General features: G+C 37.7%; 1 protein-coding gene across 1 annotated transcript in view; it reads right to left on the minus strand.

The window, feature by feature from the left end:
- cdh24b (cadherin 24, type 2b) overlaps window positions 1-20,016 on the minus strand; it is a 239,553-nt gene that overhangs the window by 19,463 nt on the left and 200,074 nt on the right. The window contains exons 8-10 of the mRNA XM_028472395.1: window positions 10,067-10,323; window positions 8,444-8,580; window positions 5,736-5,857 (exon numbers count right to left, since the gene is read on the minus strand). Coding sequence (XP_028328196.1) covers window positions 5,736-5,857; window positions 8,444-8,580; window positions 10,067-10,323 — 516 coding nt within the window. The remainder of the gene's footprint in view (window positions 1-5,735; window positions 5,858-8,443; window positions 8,581-10,066; window positions 10,324-20,016) is intronic.

Below are 20,016 nucleotides of genomic sequence, written 5' to 3' on the forward strand. Positions count from 1 at the left end.
AGAAGCGTTAAACTCAAGACAACAGCTGGCGTGCTGGCGTTTCACCAGCCAGTCAGGACTGGCAGATTGAAAAAAATTATTCTGAGGGCTGCAGATGGGAGTGCATCCCATAGTGAGACATCTCACGAAATATTATGAAATGGAACTGGCACTGGAAACACCTGCATTTTAAAATAACACTCAAATATTGCTAAAATGTTTTTACGCTTTCATAAGGAGGTTTTTCAGACATCAAAAAAAAATTATTTAAAAAAGAAAACAATATCAATTACATTTCAACATGGCCTTGAAAGGAAGATGATGGTCACATGACAAGAGCGACAAAAAATAACTTGTATTTTTAAAAGAACAACAAATTAATTCATGTCTATTTTGAACAGCCACTGTGTTTTATGACTAAAATATTTGTATATTATGTACATTTTTATTAAGAATAGTATTTTTTCGAATGAATTTGGGAAAACTGTAATGAAAACGCTAGTGTTGTGGTAGTCGAGACCGGTCTTGGTCTCGAGATCGGTCTCGAGACCAAATTTTAAAGGTCTCGGTCTCGTATCGGACTCTGAAGCATTTTGACTCTGTCTTGTCTCGGACTCGGGCTGCCCGGACTCGGGATTTTCTCTCAAGACCGTTCGAGACCAGCACTAATTCCTGCTATTTTGAAACTTTTTTATAATGTGATAATAACAAGGAGAACAACAGGATAAAACAATTTTTTATTCATTCTTTAATCCACCCCGTATAATGAACGCAACCTTCCTTAATGTGACTGAGTGACGTGTGTGACACACTCGTGTGTGTGTGCGTGTGGCTACGGTGTCAGTTTGGACCGCGGAGTGCAAGGGAGAAATGAACTAATCACCGGTAAAAATCCCAGTAAAACTCTGGAAAACAATCACCAGGAATAAATATTATCTCCCTGGTAAAGACAGTAGCTCTAACAACTGGTAAAATGATAAACTGGTGATATTACAGCCTGTGAATGCAGTACAGCGGACGCACTTACTCCGCCTCTGGGTCCTAGTGCCTGCCGGACGGTGAAGCCTGTTCCGTTTACCGAGGTCCGTGTGTGTTTAATAAGTCTGTGTGTGTCCGTGTGAAAGTCTGCATGTTTATGCCTCTGTCCATCCACTCTTTTCATTATATCCATGTCTTTTAAGGCTTTCATTACATAGTGTCGGCTGTAGTCCGGGCCACCGCCACAAATTGCACAAGCGCAGAATGAGTCAAATAACTGTAAAGAGGTCTTATTTTAGTCTATTTTCTTTTTAAAGTGGTGTTTTTTTGTGGCTTTAGACTCCAATTACATTTATGTATATAATATGTTCCCCCCAATAGAAACAGGTTCACAATAAAATTATTTTTTATAGTTTCTGTTTCCACTGTATCCAGAATAATAATAATAATTCTCAACAAGAACTATTGATTAATTTGTTACATGACTTTTCCAGGGTTTGAGTTTGTTTTATTTAGTTTCACATCTACCTGTAGCTCTTTGTTTTTTAGATGCTGACAACTTGTTTGTAGTTTTATTTCAGAAAGTTTCACTTTTACAGTTACAGCTGGAAACCTTTGTTAATTGAATATCCTAGTTACATTACAGCAACCAAATTAAACTATATCAACTAAGTGAATTAATAAAAATAACCTGTGTAAAGGCTTTTTCAAACTAAAAAATTATCTTGTGAAATCTGTGACCTGTTGACCTGCACAACTCAAAGAATCAGAATCAAGAATCCTTAATTCTTGGCAGAAATGCTTTTAAACACTTGCTGTACATTCAGCTGACATAAAAATCTTGTTTTCAAATATGTAGAATAATTGTGAATTTATCAGTAGCAGTAGTAGTTTTAATATTTTAGTTTTTGTGCATCAAATGTATTTAAAATAAACTAAAATTAAAGAGAGAATGTTATTTAACTGTCGAACCTTGTCATAATTTTATTTATTTATATATTTTTTTAAATTGAAAAAAAAATTGCTTATGGTCTTGGTCTCGGTCTCGGCTTGTCTCGGTCTTGGTCTTGACTCGGTCTCGGCTCCCGAAAGTCTTGGTCTTGTCTTGGTCTCGGTGCATTCTGGTCTCGGGCAAGTCTTGGTCTCGGATAGTGTGGTCTTGAACACAACACTAGAAAACGCTCCTCCTGCCCCCCGTAAAAGTTATGACTTCCATAACTGAGCTATGATCAGGTAAAAAAAAATGTGCTACTATGTGATGTTGGAAAATAGAACAGAAAAAAAAAGGAAAAGTGCACTAAGCCCCAAGAATGACAGCAAAAGGACAGCCTGAGAGGAGACCTTAATTACAATGTGAATAGCTGCTGCTCTTTGATAACAGGCAATGGAGAATTCACCTGCTTTCACAATAAATGAGCATAAAGCTGCTGCATGTAGCCATACGGTATGTGAATAGATAAAGCTCATACTACTTCTGCACTCTTTATGTTCCCATCCTTGACTTCATACAGCACCTGTCCCTAAACTACATAAAGAAAGTGTATTATTATTATTATTATTATTATTATTATTATTATTATTATTATTATTATTATTATTATTATTATTATATGTGCAGGAGTCACTCCAATGTGAAGGGGGGAATTTCATTGACAGATGTTAAAGAACTTGGGTAGATTTACTGTATGAGGGTTGGCTATTGGTGCTGCAGATGATCAAACAAATATAATCCTTTACATTTGTCTCCGTTTTCTGTTTTCTTTTCTTTTTTTAAAGCAGAATTTTACTGGTAACAAAGATAAGTCAACTTGAGGGCTTGCATGTGCACTCGAGGGGCTGTGTTTGTTTTCCAGATGCTGGTTATACAAATACTCTCCTACAAAATAGTACAAACTGTACAACAGGACACTATGCATATAATAGACATTTGTTCATTCATCATTAAACAGACAACATAAATAAATAAACCTTCAGTTTCAGTGTGTTAATGGTCATCACTAGTTGGTAATGCAGAATGAAGGGCATTAACTACAGCCAAGTGTCAATCAAGCAGATTCTCAACAAAGAACGTAGTATATTTTTTATTCTAACATACTAACATGGATTCTTGGATTCATTTTTTGAGTAGAAACATTTAAAGATGCTACCCACGATCATTTTGTTATTAAATAAAATCAAAGTGTAGCCTCATAGAAGAATCAAACATCATTTACTTCAAAAAGAAAGGAAACATGTTGAAATTGTCACTTGAAATTTAGAATAGAAGTGTTTTTACTTCATTTTTACCGTGAGTTCTTGGTTGTATTTTTTTGCAAAACAACAAGGACAATGATTGGCATAATACCATTTTTGTTGAAGTTTGTTCCCAGAATTCCCCGTGATATCAGAATTAAGTAAAAAAAAAAAAAAAAAAACATACTTCTTTGCACCCATCTCTGCGACTCCTCTATCCACAATGAAGTGCGCTAAAATTTCAGCTGAAAGACAGTTTAAGGTGGAGATGAAAACAAACTTTCATCCGTCAATTTCAACCTTCTTCCTTTCCTTTTGGAGTAAAATATGTTCGATTCATTGATCGATGAGGCCAAACTATGATTTTATTTAGGCAAAATTATAGCAGTTTTAAGTGACTTTGGGAGATTTATGAGGATTGGTTATTGGTGCAAGAGATAATCACACAATATTTGTCTTTGCTTCCTATAGACTATAACATGGATTCTTGTCTTGCATGTCATTTGTTGAGTAAAAACATTATGTACATGTACATACAGTATACGTATACTATTTAATTTAAATATTCACCTTCACTCTTCATTCTAAATACTGAAATAGAACAACTCATGTTTAATTCATCATCCTTTTTGCACTACTCATCACTGCACTACTGCACTATTATCCTATTATTATCTTGTCATATTATCCTATTTAGTTTTGCACATATTAGTCTTTAATTACTGTTTATATTTTCTCGTTGATTGCTTTACATTGGTAGAGAGAGCACAGTTCACCAGTTCATGGCCATTAAAGTTGATTCTGATTCTGATTCTGATTGAAATGAATGGCTTGCTGAGGCAGGCATAAATCATCATTTAGTCTTTACTAAAGCAATGGATGTAAAAAAAAAAATACCTTAAAAAACACTATCTCAGTCCTATATGTAGCTTTATACAGAAGCAAATCCCTCCGTCACCATTTATCCATCCAGTTAAAAAAATCCACATCTTTCCAAAAAAATGTAGTACAGCAGGGTTAAAAAAAAAAAAAAAAACTTCTATCACCCCTAAAAACCCTAAATCAAAAATAAATCCCGACATCAAAAGACCATTAAGTGTTCTTTTCAAAAGAACAAGTAATCTTTGAGTATTAATGTGTGCTACACTGAAAAGGCTTTAGCTGTGGTTTGTTTCAGTCTCCCACAACGTGCATGACTAATCGAACAAATGCCATCTTTTCTAACGCACACTGGCGAGTACTCTGCTCACAGTTCTTTCAGCTGCTCTCACACAGGTAATAACTGTGGCTGTTTCTACTCGTGATGTTCTGCTTTGATTATAAATGCCAATGGCCTAAACTCATTAATATGCCATTAATGTCTCAAGCAGCTTTGGAACACTTGCTGTGCTATAAACTTCCTATAGTTTGAATTCTCCCCGCATCACGTTGACATATTACAATCCTGGGTGCTGCCGACAATCTTTCAAAGTATCTGTGCTGAGGAGTGAGCAGTGGTAAAATGTAGTTCCTGGAAATTATCCCCAAGGTGAGAGGAAAACAACAGTAGAATGTGTAATAAGTCCAACCTGGTTTTAAGGTCATGTTGAAAAGTTTAATGGGATAGGAAATTCAGCCCTGGACTATAGTCTACTGGGACCAGCACTCGGGGGGGGGGGAGGCTTTAGTCTGGTCAGTGTGGGAGTATAAGCACAGTACAGGGTAACATGGGCAGAATGCTCTAATGTGTACAGCAGATGTGTACAATATTTTGTAGTAGCAGATTTATGTAAAGTAGGGCTTCGGGCATGTATGTATATATTTCTGAATGGAATAGGAGTCATGGTTGATTCAGAAATTTAAAAAAAACATATAGATAAGACATAGGCAACAGGCAACACTCGGCCTGTTTTTGGGCTGCTTCCTATATAAACGCACGAAAAATAACTAGAAAAACGCACAAAATAATTAAAATTCAATTAAAAAAATATGCAAAACATTAAAATGTATTCCAATAGCAAATAAATACACAAAATGATTTAAAAATATATAATGAAATACACAAAACATCAAAAATACACAAAATGTAGTCCAATAACAAATAAGATTGATTTAAAATGATTAATAACACAAAATAACAGAAAAATATCCAAAACGACAACAAAAAATACACAAGACAACAACTAAAATGAATTGAAACAATGCACAAAAATGGCTCACAACACACAAATACCTTACTGAATTACTGTTCAGATTGGTCATTATATTAAATGCTCACATTAATATTGGTTAATGTGGCCTTTGGTTCAGACAGTCATACATTGCATGGCCACCCCATGTGATAAAAGCTGTCCATCTCTGATTTAGATGTTTAGTTTAGTTTAATTTATTTCAACAATTTACATTCATATATAAATATATTTATATTTTTTTTTTTACAAAACACAAGATACATCATTACATGGTAATGAAAGCTCAAAAGGAGTAGGCTGAAGCAAGAAAGCTTAGGTGCCTATACCCCATATTCATTCATCATTATCAATGATACAGAGTGATTTTCTACTGACCTGTCCAATGGATGAAGAGTCACACATGGCTGTTGTATACTGCCTGTCCAGCTCGGGTGCGTTGTCATTTAAGTCTAAGGTCTCTATTGCAACCAGAACTCTAGAAACCTGGCCTGGGTTGTCTGCAAAAGATAGAGAAAAGAAGTTTGGCATAGCTCTTTGAACTGGGCAGACAGATACACACACCTAGACACAGTTTTACATGGAAAATTGTTTGAATGATCACCAGTGTGTGCTTCACACACACAAGGGTACAACTTTACACTCCATTAATTCAATGCAATAGTTCTCCCAGCCGTGCAAAAGCATTTCACTCATTGTGTAAAAACTTCAACAACACTCAGATCACATCATCAAGCACGGAGTTAGGTAAACAAACAGTAGTACATTTAGTTTTTATTTAGCTCATGTTACAGCTCACAGGCTCCCAGCTGGAGTACAACTGATACGTCTGTAGCAGTCAGATTTCTCCACATCACACTATTCCTTTCTTAGCCAAGACATCCCACAAGTGTTCAGAATGTGAGAGATGGATGGGGAAAGCGAAGAAGGGATGTCGAAAGAAGTCGATTTGCATGCAGGTACACAACAGTGCAGTTTAAATGGATTGGCAGGTGGTCCTTCACACCTCTGAACATCCAGCGACTGGTTTGACACGCCCCTCCACCACCGGCTCACAGGATTTCTCCAGCCGGCAAATCCTGCAAGACCGTGGAGTGCACTCTTTAAACTGACAAACACTCATGGATTCGCCTATGCTCCTACACTAGCTTCTCAAACCTAAAGTGCTAATGCTGTGTCATGGATGACAGCAGCGGGGTCACCGTCCTGAAAGGCTGAAAATGAGCCCTTGTCGTACTGCTACAGGCCGAGCTGGCCTGCCAGCGGACATGGCAGGACTCCCACTGTGTTCTGTGTCAACACAGTCTGCAAATGTCTGTTTGTTACCTGGAGCTCATTATTCAGGACAGGTTCTCACGGTGGTGCCACCACAGTTGTCCCAACACAATGTGTTCACCAGGAGCCCAGAGTAGATTCTAACTAAAGATAACCACTGACCATAGGAAGGCTCGATTGAGACACTCCGCAGAATGGAACAATAGCAGAGCCTGGACACTATTCTTCAACTTTCTTGGCTGACGTGCGTCTAGGCTTGAAATAAAAGTTTAAAAAAAGCCTTAATTATGGGAGGGGCTTCTGGAACAGTTAAGACACGCCCATTCTATAAGATAAAATCTCCAAAGAACAATATAAGCTATGCTAACTACCTATTTAATAGTTACTATACCTCTTTATTCCCAATTCTCTCAATCAACCTACTGTGGAAGTTGTAATTAGTAATGACAACAAGAACTTCTCACGTTGAGCACAAAACGTGTGACTTGTTTACTAACAGAAAAACTAGGAAAACACTCTGGTGCCTGCGCATAACAAGCCATCACTTTTCATGTAATGGTGAATACTGTCAATAGTCATGTCTGCAGAGATAATTACATTATTCACCTCACATTGTAGGGTTCACAGGTGCTAGTTCTTATAGAAGGGGCGGGACCAACAGTGGTGGTTTGTGACATAAGGAGCCACCAAAACATCACACACACCTCCATTTTTAGCCAATAGCAACATGAGAGACATTAAGTATTTATTCATTTTTGACCAGCTGTCCGCAACCCAGCTAGTTCAGTGTCCCACTTTTGGGTCCCGACCCACCAGTTGAGAATCCTGCCATAGAGGGAAGTCACTCTTACAAGAATCAATCAACAGCACTACTTCATACACAAATACATTTGTTTTCAGCAGAAAAAAAGCTGGTTTTGGGGTTTAGTTACTCTTAAAAAGGTGGTAGAGCGGTTGTCTTCTGATCCAGAGGTTGGGAGTTCGATCCCAGTCTATACTAATCTCTGTGTTGAAGTGTCCTTTGGCAAGACACTGAACCCTAAGTTGCTCCCAATGGTTGACTCAGTCCATTGGTGTGTGACTGTGAGTGTGAATGGTTGAATGAACTGATATTGTGAAGCACTTTAGGACTACCTCGATGGTTATAAAGCCCTAATTAAATCAAGTCCATTTACCATTTAGATCTTGAGCCACGACTTCTCCCCACTAACTTCTAAAACCCATAAGTTGCCAAAACTTTAAAGTTTATTTTAAGACTTGCCCAGTTTTCTCCCAAAAACAGCCTTTAAAGCCCATTTGGATATACTGACAAGATTGCACTATCTTGAACACTCTTAAAGCTCATCACCAGTTCCTTATGGCACCCATTATTGCTCAAGCTTCTGTAATGGTGCTAATTTGTTTAGTTGTTCCTTCGTAGAGAATAAACTCTGAAGTGCCTCTGTGAAAACTTGGTGTTGTAAGCTGAGAGGAGCTTTATAGACATGCTGGGCTTGTAAAGCAGCGCTTTTCTATGATTTGTTACTTTAATTCAGTGCTTGTAGGTGATTTGAGGAGAACAGATCTGTAAAAGCTTCAGATAACTTTAAAGATCAATTGATTCCCTGGCATGCTGTAGCAAACCGTTTGCGGTGTCAAACACCATCCCCCTCATGCCTCGGTGTGTGGAATTCTAAGTTGTGAACCGTTTCACACAAGATTTACTTTGCCAAGAAAAAGTGAACTCCCTTTGGTTCATCAGTGAGTACAGGAGCTAAAGGTAAAAATATTTTACTGTACACAGAAGAAGTCTTTAAAGAGGGATATCTGACCTCTTTGCGTGGCGATGACTGTGATGTTGTGCCAGTGCTCGCGTTCCCGGTCCAGAATCATGGCCGTGGTAATGAGGCCGGTGTCTGGAGTGATACGAAACAGAGCCTCTGGGTCTGATTGAGGATCGATGGAGAACCTGAGCAAAAATAGAAAAGATAGTGAGAGAGATCCTTTGGCTGCGAGGAAGTTGCACAGAGAACTTGTGTGAAGAGAAGAGGCACGTGGAGAAGGCAGTGGGGTGTGGAGCTAAAGCAGTAGACGGGGCAAGTGTGGGAGGAAGTGATAAGAGGTGTGCATACAAAAAGCCAAGGAATTAATAATAGTGAGATTATCCTGGCTGATAGAGGCTCTTTTGAAGTGCTAGAGATTATCTCAATATCTCTGAATTTACCAACTATCATTGCCTCCCACACACACTCGGAGCACTTTGGCTTTTAATTGGGTTTAGTGATTCTGAGGTAGTTATAGAGAAAATGTTGCACTACTTCTTCATCCTGAACTGGTTGAGATAAAGACTGAAGCCTCTGTAAACAAAGTCAAAAACTCACAAATGTCGAGGATTTACTCTACGCATCTTCAGAACTCTGAATGCATTTGGTTGGCTTTATTTGTCATCTCTTAGTGGTGTGTGCTGTTTCGTTTTTTTTTTTTACAAGAGATACATTTGATTGTTTGATTTGTTTGTAGGACTTTTTTTTTTCCAGAAACAGGAATCTGAATTCTGCAATATTAGCATTTTTTCCTGCCTCTCTGGTTCAGGGACCATTTAAAACAAAAACAACAACAACAACAATAAAATAAACAATAAAATGACTGAAAAGATGACTGAAACCTCTCAAAACTGTCAAATATTCTATGTACTATCTGGACTGTTACAAAGATCTTGCAATGACTAAGCACTTTGCTAGGTTTTGAATGGGTTAATCATTTAATTTGTCGTCAAGCAGCAGCATTTTTCCCAAATCAAGAGTTATACCGATATCCTGATATTCTACAGCTCATTTGGCCGATAATGAATACCGATATATTTCCCCCACACCTAATTACAGAGATCATCTAGTTTTGATAGTGGAATTAACATACAGATATTTTCAGCAGACTCTTTATCACATTGGCCCATTGGCAAATGCAGACACAAGATAATGCAGAAAATGATGTCACATCAGTAATAATTCCTTGTACAAAACAATATAAATACTTCAACCTACGCGTTGTAAAACATGTCATATTTATTCATGACAACGTATCCTAGTTAAATAGTTACCACCTACTTACCTACTTCCATTTGAGTGGTAAAAACTGCATTTCAAGATCCAAGAAATCTGTGTCAGTTATATATGACGTCTAGGTATATGATGGGTATATATAGGTTGATCAAGCAAGCAAATCCTGTTATTTTATTGGTTATTAGAACGGCGTAATGCTAATGTCCGATACTTAATTTTAAAGCCAATATCGGCTGATACAGATAACGTGGCGATAATACTGTGCATCACTAGTTGAGGGTTCAGAACCCAACCGTACCATAAGCAGAGCCAAATCAAATTTAAAGCAACGAAAGCAGCAGCTTTTTACTTAATCTTTTTTTAAGTTTTGAAATATTGGATGATTGGCAACTTTACCTGATGTTGTTTGTTAGACCCGTGTCAGGGTCAACAGCACTGACCCGACCCACGGTACAAGCCGGGGGACAGTTCTCAGACACATCCATGTGATATCGGTTACGAGAAAACCTCGGTGGCTCATCAGCATCCAGGACTGCAACTCGGATGGATGCTCTATCCTTAAAGGGACCCCGACGTAGAAAACGTGGGTCCACTATGGGATTAAGGACCTCCACAGAGAAGGAATAAGAGCTTCGACTTTCATAGTCTACTGCCTGTGAACAACAGAGGAAAAGAATGAGTCGGTTACAACATGAAAGCCTGAAAAAGGCGTTGAGAGAAGGGTGTATAATCGTCTAAGGGTTAGTCAGTTATGTACTGTGAAATGAGCAATGGTGACACTTTTAAACAGCAGGAAATTATGCAAATGTGCGTGTTAGAAACAGATTCAATATTCAGTATCTTGCTTTCATTTAGTCTAATTCTCACACTAAATTTTCCACGGACGACTACTAAATTACAAATCAAAAGCTGTGAAGATGGCAGTTAATGAATTATTCCATCAGATAACAGTTTGCACAGGCTGGAGAATGGACACATCCAAAATAATTTAGACTGAAGTCTCTCATAGTTGCCGCACATGTTTACACACTGGTGACTTCTGAAGTGATCCTTTGAAGGCACGTTGAGAGTGAATTTTTTGAAGGTGAGTTTTGTATGAAGTATGAAGTGTTGATGTTAGAGCACTGCCAATGAGAATCCTCACGCTCAAAGGGAGGGAAAAGTTGTTCTGGGCTACAAAGCAGTAGTAGTATAGCTGTAGCTGTTTGTTAAAAGCCAACAACTCATATGTAAGTCAGAATGCCGTCATTATCTCCATAAACACCATACACACATTAGCATTTGCTGAGGGTGTCCCAATCCAATATTAATATTGAATATTGGTCTGATATTAGAAACCCCCCCAAAAAACAAACAACCAAAAAAACCAAGTATCGTATTATGTCAATCTGCGTCTAAAATCTCTGATATAATATACTATTGTATGAATGGATCGATTTTATTTAAGTTTTCAGGTAATAATCAAAATGGGATGAGGAACAACTGACCAGATTTGGGAATGATCTGGATCAAATTAGAATCAGTTTAAAAAAAACGGAAAAAATCCCTATTTCTCACCATTGGTGAAATTTCAAAAATCCATAAATTGGATCGTAATTGACCGATGGTCATGTAGAATTAGTTCCTGTATCACCACATTGAGTTGAATTCAGATTGCATCCGGATTGTCATATGTGAAGTTAAAAAAAATCATATCTTGATTCCTATTTGACCGATATTAATAAAATTGGACTCGGGCATGTAGAGTTGATTCCTCTATCACCCCTTTGAGTTTCAATAGGATCTAGAAGAAAACCAGTGTTATGGACAAACAGATTCTCTTTGTAACATTTAGGTGACAATGTAATATTGGGGCCCAAGGTCTGTGCTTTCTAGTTATTATTGGATCTATTGATGTTATTTTTCATGGTATTATAATCTATTTTCTTCTGAATTTCATTCATTAGTGGAATAATCGTATGTTTAAGGTTAATATTGATGTAACCCATTGGTTAATGGTTTTTCTCATACCTTCTGTTGCTGACTATTGTTTTCTGTTCTTGCTTCTGTTTTTCTGAATTATCACTTGATCAAGCCTTTTCTAACATTCCACTAGTACAAAATAATTAATAAAAGTATGTATAATCACTCACTTACTTCAATGGTCAAAGTCGGAAGTAAAAAAGTCGGGACACCCCTAATATTTGCTACTTTAGAGACTATAGCGTTGTTGGCAAAACCCTGGTGTTAAACCTTAGAAAAATATGTTTTTGTTGTAGACACACATAAATCATTTCTATAACACATTTTCCGTTAAAGGAAACTTGGCAAAACAATGCTTTTTGATTTTTTTTTGTGTGTTTCTCACTACAGTGTTTATTCTATCACCATGGAGACACACACACCTGTCAATGAGGCGCATTGGAAATTCCTACATATCCTTGCTTCTTCTACACAGGTGTGAGAGATTTCATTTTGGATAGCGGCTCAGGCATCAGTGATTGTTTGCGACAGAGAAGTTATGAAGCCTATTTGTCTGTGGTTTCTGTGTGATTGCCTTCCGCTCTCCCGCCAGCGCGCCGCCTCTGAAGCAAAGAGAGCCTCTGATGTGCTTTGCTGAGATGATTGTGAGGACTCAGGCACACACACACCGGCAATACCATACATCGCACTAAACCTGGCATGCTACCTACAGTTGATTACATTTCAACGCAGCAACATGTTTGGCACCCATTCAAAGTACCTGTTTACGTTTTTAGAGCGTGTGGTAGCTTGTGTGAGAAGAAGGACAAGTGATTCCTTTTAAGCCTATGATTCCTCAGATCTCTGAATGTGTCCTTTAGGTAGATATGCATATGAATGCATGCGGAGTAACTGGCACAAAAACCAACATTGGCCAGAGGATAAATAAGCTCTCTGGCTTTACAAAGAACTGTGCTGTCTGATTCCAACAAGGAGACAAGAAATAACTGAAGATCCCACCAGGGGAAGGAATATTGATATTTCCTTTCTTCTTCTTTCTCTCTGATCTCTCTTTTTCATTTTTCCTTTTCCTTTCTTCTTGCTTTGAGCTGCATAAACTACTTTATAGACAGTCAGCAGATTTACAGCAAGGTGTGGATTGATTAAAACTATGCAGAGAGCGAGGGCGAATTGAAAGGCATTGAAAATCAAGTCAATTGAGGAATGTGTGCCGAAAATAAACAAACAAGAGGATTCATTTCAGAAGGCGGAGAGGTGGGGACCGTGACGGAGCCCATGTGCAGAAGAGGGAAAGATGGAGGGAATAGGTACTCTAACAGGGTCCCCATTACGGGGTAGAAGGAGACAATCTGTCTGAGGAGGAGAGGTGTCACTTACACTGTGAGCACACACTCATCACCCCCCCCGCCCTCCCACCAGCCAGCACTCCATCACTCCGCTCCCGCTTCTTCGCCACCTCACACACTCCATCACCCAATCCCCGACCCCACCCGCCTCTGCTGTTTTCTTCCACCGCCAGTTCTGACAAACCACAACACATACATTCATTCTTCTCCTTCATACGTCCTTACAATGAGTACTTATCCCCCTGCACTCAACCGTTTCCTCGTTTTTTTTTTTGTTTTTTTTTTGCTCTCCCCACCAGTTTGTTTTTTGTTCATATATCTACCGTGTGTGATTTGTTGGCTCATGTGGAAACATATGCGCAAACATTAAAAAGCAATTTGCAGCATTGGACCGATGAGGCTGCAGGTACAGATGTCACAAATGCCACAAAATGTGACAATATTTATTTTTAGAATAAGAAAAAGCTCATGGGTGTCATAAAACAGCAATTTTATTATCTAGAACAGTGTTTCTTAAATGGGGGTACGTGTACCCCTCGAGGTACGCGATGGCACTACAGGGGGGTACTTGAGAGAGAAAGAGGAAAATTAACAAATTAAATCATTAAAAATAAGGGGTTTGATAATGTTTATTTTTAGTTAAAAATGATAATCACACTGAATATTACTAGCAACTCACAAAATGAAAATAAAGTGAATAATATAAAGAACAGACAAACAACAACACAATTCACAAAATGACACCAAAAACACACACACTACATGAGAGAAAACTACACAAGATCACTACAAAATACACAAAAATAACAGTGAAACAAACAAAACGATGTAAGAAACCACCAAACAACACCAAAAACACACACACTGAGAAAGAATGATTTAAATGATACCATACAACACACAAAAACGACAACAAAAATACACACAGTGAGATAGAATATTTTAAATAATACCATATAACACACAAAAATGACAACAAAAACACACAAAATAAGTGAAAAATCTACTGAATAATAAAAAGAACCAACAAACAACAACAAAGTGACACCAAAAACACACAAAATGATGATAAAAATGATATTGTATAGAACATGAACTAAAGGTCAGTCTTGGTTCCACATCAGAGGGAAGATATAAGATAATAAAGTATAGAAATAAATCTATTCAGGAGGCACTAAATACTGTTTCATTCCACTTATTTACAAAATGAGATTCTTTAAAATGTGTGTTATCACTCATTCATTCCAGCATTATGCTCTATAGTTGTTTTTTCACAGAAATCTGAGCAAAATGTAGTCGTCGGACATAAGTGGGAGACTTGCATTCAAAAGTAAGAGAAAGGGGCTACTTGAGCCAGAAAAGTTTGAGAACCACTGATTTAGAAACCAAAAAAAGGGCCAGGGATTAGTGGGACTGATGAATAAATTCATCAGTTACCGGTAATCGTCCCTTTTATACATACACTACCGGTCAAAAGTTTTAGAACACACTTTTTCCAGTTTTTTACTGAATATTGTTCAGTTTATTGTGTCATTGCACTCTGAAATGAAAGCATAGAACAAATAAGCAATTTGAGTTGAAAAAGAAATGATGGAATCCATGAACAATACTGTTCACCTGATGCTCACGAGTGTCTGGTAGCACAGTGTGTTCTAACACTGCTTTTATGCAGACAGAGGGGGTTGGAAGTAACCAAGAAAAGTGTGAACACCTGTAGAAATTAGTAGCACCAACTTCCAAGGATGATTCAACCTTCATTGCTGCAGAACAGCTTTACATTGTTAACCCAATATGTGTTCCCTGAAAAAGGCCTATTTGTATAATTCTGAAATGTACATTATATTTCAGTTTTGGGTAACCAAACCTTTTTTTTTTAACCTCTGGCCATTCAATTCAACTTTATTTATATAGCGCAAATTACCATATTTTTCGGACTATAAGGCGCGCTTAAAATCCTTTAATTTTCTCAAAAATCGACAGTGCGGCTTATAATCAGGTGCGCCTTATGTATGAAATTAATATGTCAAAATGTTTTAGTACAACTTTGGTAAACTATGAAGCTGCACCACATGATGGATTTTTGGCACTTCGGGGCTACCGTAGTCAGACGCCTCGTGGAGTGATATGTACCTGTACTGTGCTTCAACATACTGAAGTGAAAAAGTGAGTGTAATGTTCTACATTTTATGTGTTAAATCTGAACAAAGTTGAGAGATATTGTTAATGAGTTCAATAAAGTTTGACTTATCTGACTATTTTGTTTCACTTAATGAGCCTCAATAATAATAATAACAACAACAACAACAACAACAACAACAACAAACCGGTGCGCCTTATAGTCCTGTGTGCCTTATGTATGAAAATAGACCCGGTCAGACCCATTCATTGATAGTGCGCCTCATAATCCGGTGCGCCTTATAGTCCGAAAAATACGGTACAACAAAGTCATCTCAGTGCGTTTAACAAAATCTAAAGTCCATAGTAAAAAAGAAAGAAAGAACCCAACAAGATCCACATGAACAAGCATTCAGTACTGACCTTTGTAGCATTTCAAGCTATTCATTGGACTTGCATGACTTGAATTGCAATAAATAGCAGGAAAAATTAGGGTGTTCTAAAACTTTTGACCGGTAGGGTATATACTGTAAATAACAGTTATGGCATCTAAACTCCTTTTGCATGAATCAGCATCAAATTTGCAGTTACAGAGTTATCGCGTGGAGATTAAAGTGTCCAATTCTTCTTGCAAGAAAAACCCCCAAACTCACTCCATGCCTTTTAGATCAAGACATACACTTTTCACTAAAGATACTGTTGTCCTTTATTACGGTTCCTTATCTTGAAGGCCCTCTTAAGCTTGAAATATTGGTCAATGAAATACCTCCTTCAAACCTATTCATCTACCTTCTATCAGGCTTCCCATTCCATGCAGGGGAATATGGGGCACTATCTCACACCATACGATGTGCTGCTTAGCTGCATGGACCCAGGACAGAAATAAAGAAGTTGGCAGAAGGAGCATTACCTACACTAATTTATCGTGACAATTTATAGTTGTGATTGAATCAAACACTTCTTCTTTTTCTGCGTTGGTGTTGGAGTAACATAACACATCAATAACAATCTACACTGCAGATTGAAACAAATGTTTTTTCTTGTTGGGGAGCCACTGTTTTACATATCTTGTACATTTATACTTAAAGGTGCTGGAGATTATATTTTATTTTTTATCAGATAAAGTCATAGCATATACGTAGGCCTCATAAATCAATAACTAAAAGTAAAAGACATGTCAAAGTTTAAAAGTGTAAACACTCTCTTATTGACATTGTTGGTAACATTTTGCGCATTGCGTTGTGGGATGCGGAGTCTCGTAGACGGTAAAAGTGATTTTACTTTATTCAAAGATTTCATCCCCAGACAAGGAGGACAGCGATTCTACTCACACCATTTTTGTTGTAGATTTTTCCCGGTATTCTCTGTGATATCGTCCAACTCTGCGAGACGAACTTCGGCCAGATTTGGATCTTTCTGTGTAAATGCCAAAATTAACCTGCACCAGTGTTTTGGCGCAACTTTCAGTCCATAAAAAACACCATTACTGTGTTGTTTTTCAACAGAAAACAATTAAACCAATGCACTAGCACATGAACACACACACAAGCAATACAAGTTTAACATTCTCCTGTCCCGTGGTGTTTTAACGGCATATTTTTGAAAATGAATTAGTCAACCTACATGCCATTCTCTATATCTGTAGTTTTCAACCTTTTTCAACCTGCAACCTTCAAAATAAAGGTGCCAGAGACCGGGGACCCCCACTGCACTTGAAGGTGGTTGAACACAGACATTGAAAAACAGTCATGTGGAGACAGGGCCATCTATAAGGGGAAATAAAGGGGATAGCTTTGTGGGGTTCATCCATAAAGTCAGCAAAATGATGGTCCATTGTTCTATGAATCTGTGATAACCAACGTCACTTTTGACAGTAACTAGTACTGTAACGCAATATTTTTGTAAAGAAATAACGCCGTTACGTTACAATATGGTGCGTTTGTCCGTTACTTTGCTAGTTGCAGTGTACTTCCCGTTTACAGTGGCGCTACATATTTTTGGGGGATGCCGTGCCAAACACAGTAAAACAGAAGAAGAAGCATTATCAGCGTGTTTCTGTTTATATCACGTGCGCCAATCATGGCGAGTCAACGCGAGAACGGGACGAGCTTCTCAGAGTGGAATTACACGCATTATTTTTGTCTCCAAAAGATGCATCAGTGAAGCTAAGCTAACGCTGCGACTGGATTTTAACGGACTGTGACTGTTATCCAGGGGCAGGTCGGCCAAACTATTGCACGGTATGTTGTTCTAAATAAGAAGCCTGTCGCTGCTGCTGAGTCACTGCTAACAGCAGCTCATTAGCCTGATATGTTTAGCATTGTGTAGCTGAGAAAAATGCTGCGAATTAGTTTTTCCACATTTATTTTTATAAGCATTTTCAACAGCAGAATGTGCACCTGGAATATGCACAGCTTACTTTACATTACTGTGCTCAGGCTGAAAATTTACTATTTTAATTTTGGAGCAGCTGTTTTGTGCTTTATATGCACATCATCTATGGTTGTTTTATAGCAGTTGATCAACAGTGGATTGATATATTATTACAGCACTAATATGAAGCTGTATGGACACAAATGACACAAAATAAATAATACATTCTTTAATTCTAAGTAACTCAAAAGTAACTTTTTCCAGTAACGCATTACTTTTTGGTGTAATCAAAATAGTAACTGTGTTACTTTGTGAATGAAGTAACTAGTAATGGTAACTAGTTACTTTTTTTCAGTAACTAGCACAACACCGGTGATAACCACATTTTTTTATTTATCTGAATAATATTTATTGCTATCCATCAAGTTTATTATTATTTGGGACACAGTTAATAGTCATCGTAAAGATGTCCTTTGTTTTTATCAGAAATAAAATGGGTTGAAAGTGAGAAAAAATAGAATATTTACTTTAAACTGACAAATAATGAGCATGACAAATTGTTGAATGTGATTAAATTGGGAAAAAGAGGCATGAAATATGGTGAAAAGTGACTAAAAGTGACAATAATGAGTCAACAGATGCAACATTAGGTGGGTTAAGTAATGGAATGGGTTTATAAGTGCCGAAAATGTCTTGAAAGTGGAAAAAATGTGCAGAAAAAGCATTTAAATATGATGGAGAAGTGGCAGAAATGGGACTAATGTAGCAAAAATGCATTAAAAGGAGTAAAAATATGGCCAGTTTAGTGTAGTTGCAGAAAAATGGTAAATAATAAGGAAAAATGGGGTCAAATTGTTCTTAAAGGCATCTGGCGACCGCAAGGTTGAGAACCCCTGCTCTACATATTGCATATCTGTGGCCAACTCATAGGTTATAAGTGTAGTTGGGATTGAGTGCACGCATGTGTCATGTCACACAAATAATAAATGTACATTACATAGATCTCAGAGGCAGGTGTTACTCTGACAGAGGTGAGCACATACAGTACGTTGCTATGTTTTCCAACCAGTGTGTCGACGGTGGCCATCTGTCCTTGGCAGCTTGAGATGCTTTTGGATCTCATAATATTCCAAACAAACAATTGTCCGCTGACAAATGGACATTACAGCCAACAAGCACAGCCGTATTGTTGAGCGAACAAAGACGATGCAAGATCACTCTTTTAACTTTGTTCTGCCTCTTCTGCTGTCACTTGTTTCTTGTATTCTGCCAGTCTCTCTTTACCCTCCCAGAGGTCTTAGGGCTTCAATTTTTTTTTAAAACTTTTTTACCAAGACATTTGGCTTTGTCTTTCTTTTTTTTTTTTTTTTTTTTTACCCCACTCTCTTTTTTCTTTCCTTCCATCCCGTTGCCTTTTTTTTTCTCTCTCCCTCTGAGGAGATTAACACAATCTCTCCGCCGCGTGAGAAAACAAACACAGATAATCCTGATCGCGTTGCTGGCGTGTGACCGAGGATTAGCCAGCTGTTTTAAGTGAGAGCATATGGAAATAATAACGGGGGGTGGGGGGTGACTAAAAAGTGAGCTGGCTTGTCCCCCAGGTATGAGAAAGGACAGGCACACAATTTGCAGTCTTACACTTATCTTGAATCCAGTCTGTCGTAATGATGCCTGGTGTGGTGTTGTACCTTTTGATGTCACTTTGTTGTTCACATTTTCCCAAACAGAAGCTTAACAAAGTGTTCCACCCACATTTTTTTTTTTTTTTGTTTTTTGCTCTTCTTTGAATATAAATGAAGCGCAAAAACATTATGTTTAATTACTTCTTTATTACAGTATAATAGTGTGGATTATGTTCTCTATCAGATGCTAATAAGATAATCTTTATCTTAATTGCCACACAATGTAGCTACTGATTAGATTTTGATTTGTATAATAAATCCTGAACCCATACCTGACATTAGAAGGCGCTGCTGTGAAATAATGTCAGAAAAGCTACGAGTTGGACCATTAGATCAAAGGTCTGCAACCCATGGCTCCGGAGCCACATATGGCTCTTTCATCCCTCTACTGTGGCTCCCTACGGCATTGTGGGGGAAAAAAATCAGGTTTGTGTATTTATTCATCAAGGGAAATTCAGACTAGATAGGAATCTATATATCAGGTCGGTCCATATAACCTAAACCTCACTGAATCACCTTTTAGCGATTACCCAGGCCATACGCCATGAAGGAGCTTTGGCTATTTTTTTTATACTGAAGCAAGAGAAAAGTTCCCTCGTGGGGTTTGAACCCACACATTTTTGCTATGTGATCATAATACTAAAGTTCGGCTTTTTGTTCTGAAATACAAAGACTCAAATGGACATTTTGTATTCCTTCAATCGAGCTTTTTCTCAGAGTTCAAAATGTTTTTGTCACATACACAAATGCAACTTAATTTTCTTTGTAGCATATAAGTGATTTCATAAATGCAACACACTATAGTTTGCTTATATACAGCATTACTATTTCATTCTATTGTATTTTTTCTTCCCTTATTCAATTATTG

Source organism: Gouania willdenowi, chromosome 17, assembly GCF_900634775.1.
Source record: "Gouania willdenowi chromosome 17, fGouWil2.1, whole genome shotgun sequence".
In the NCBI taxonomy this organism is placed as follows: Eukaryota; Metazoa; Chordata; class Actinopteri; order Blenniiformes; family Gobiesocidae; genus Gouania; species Gouania willdenowi.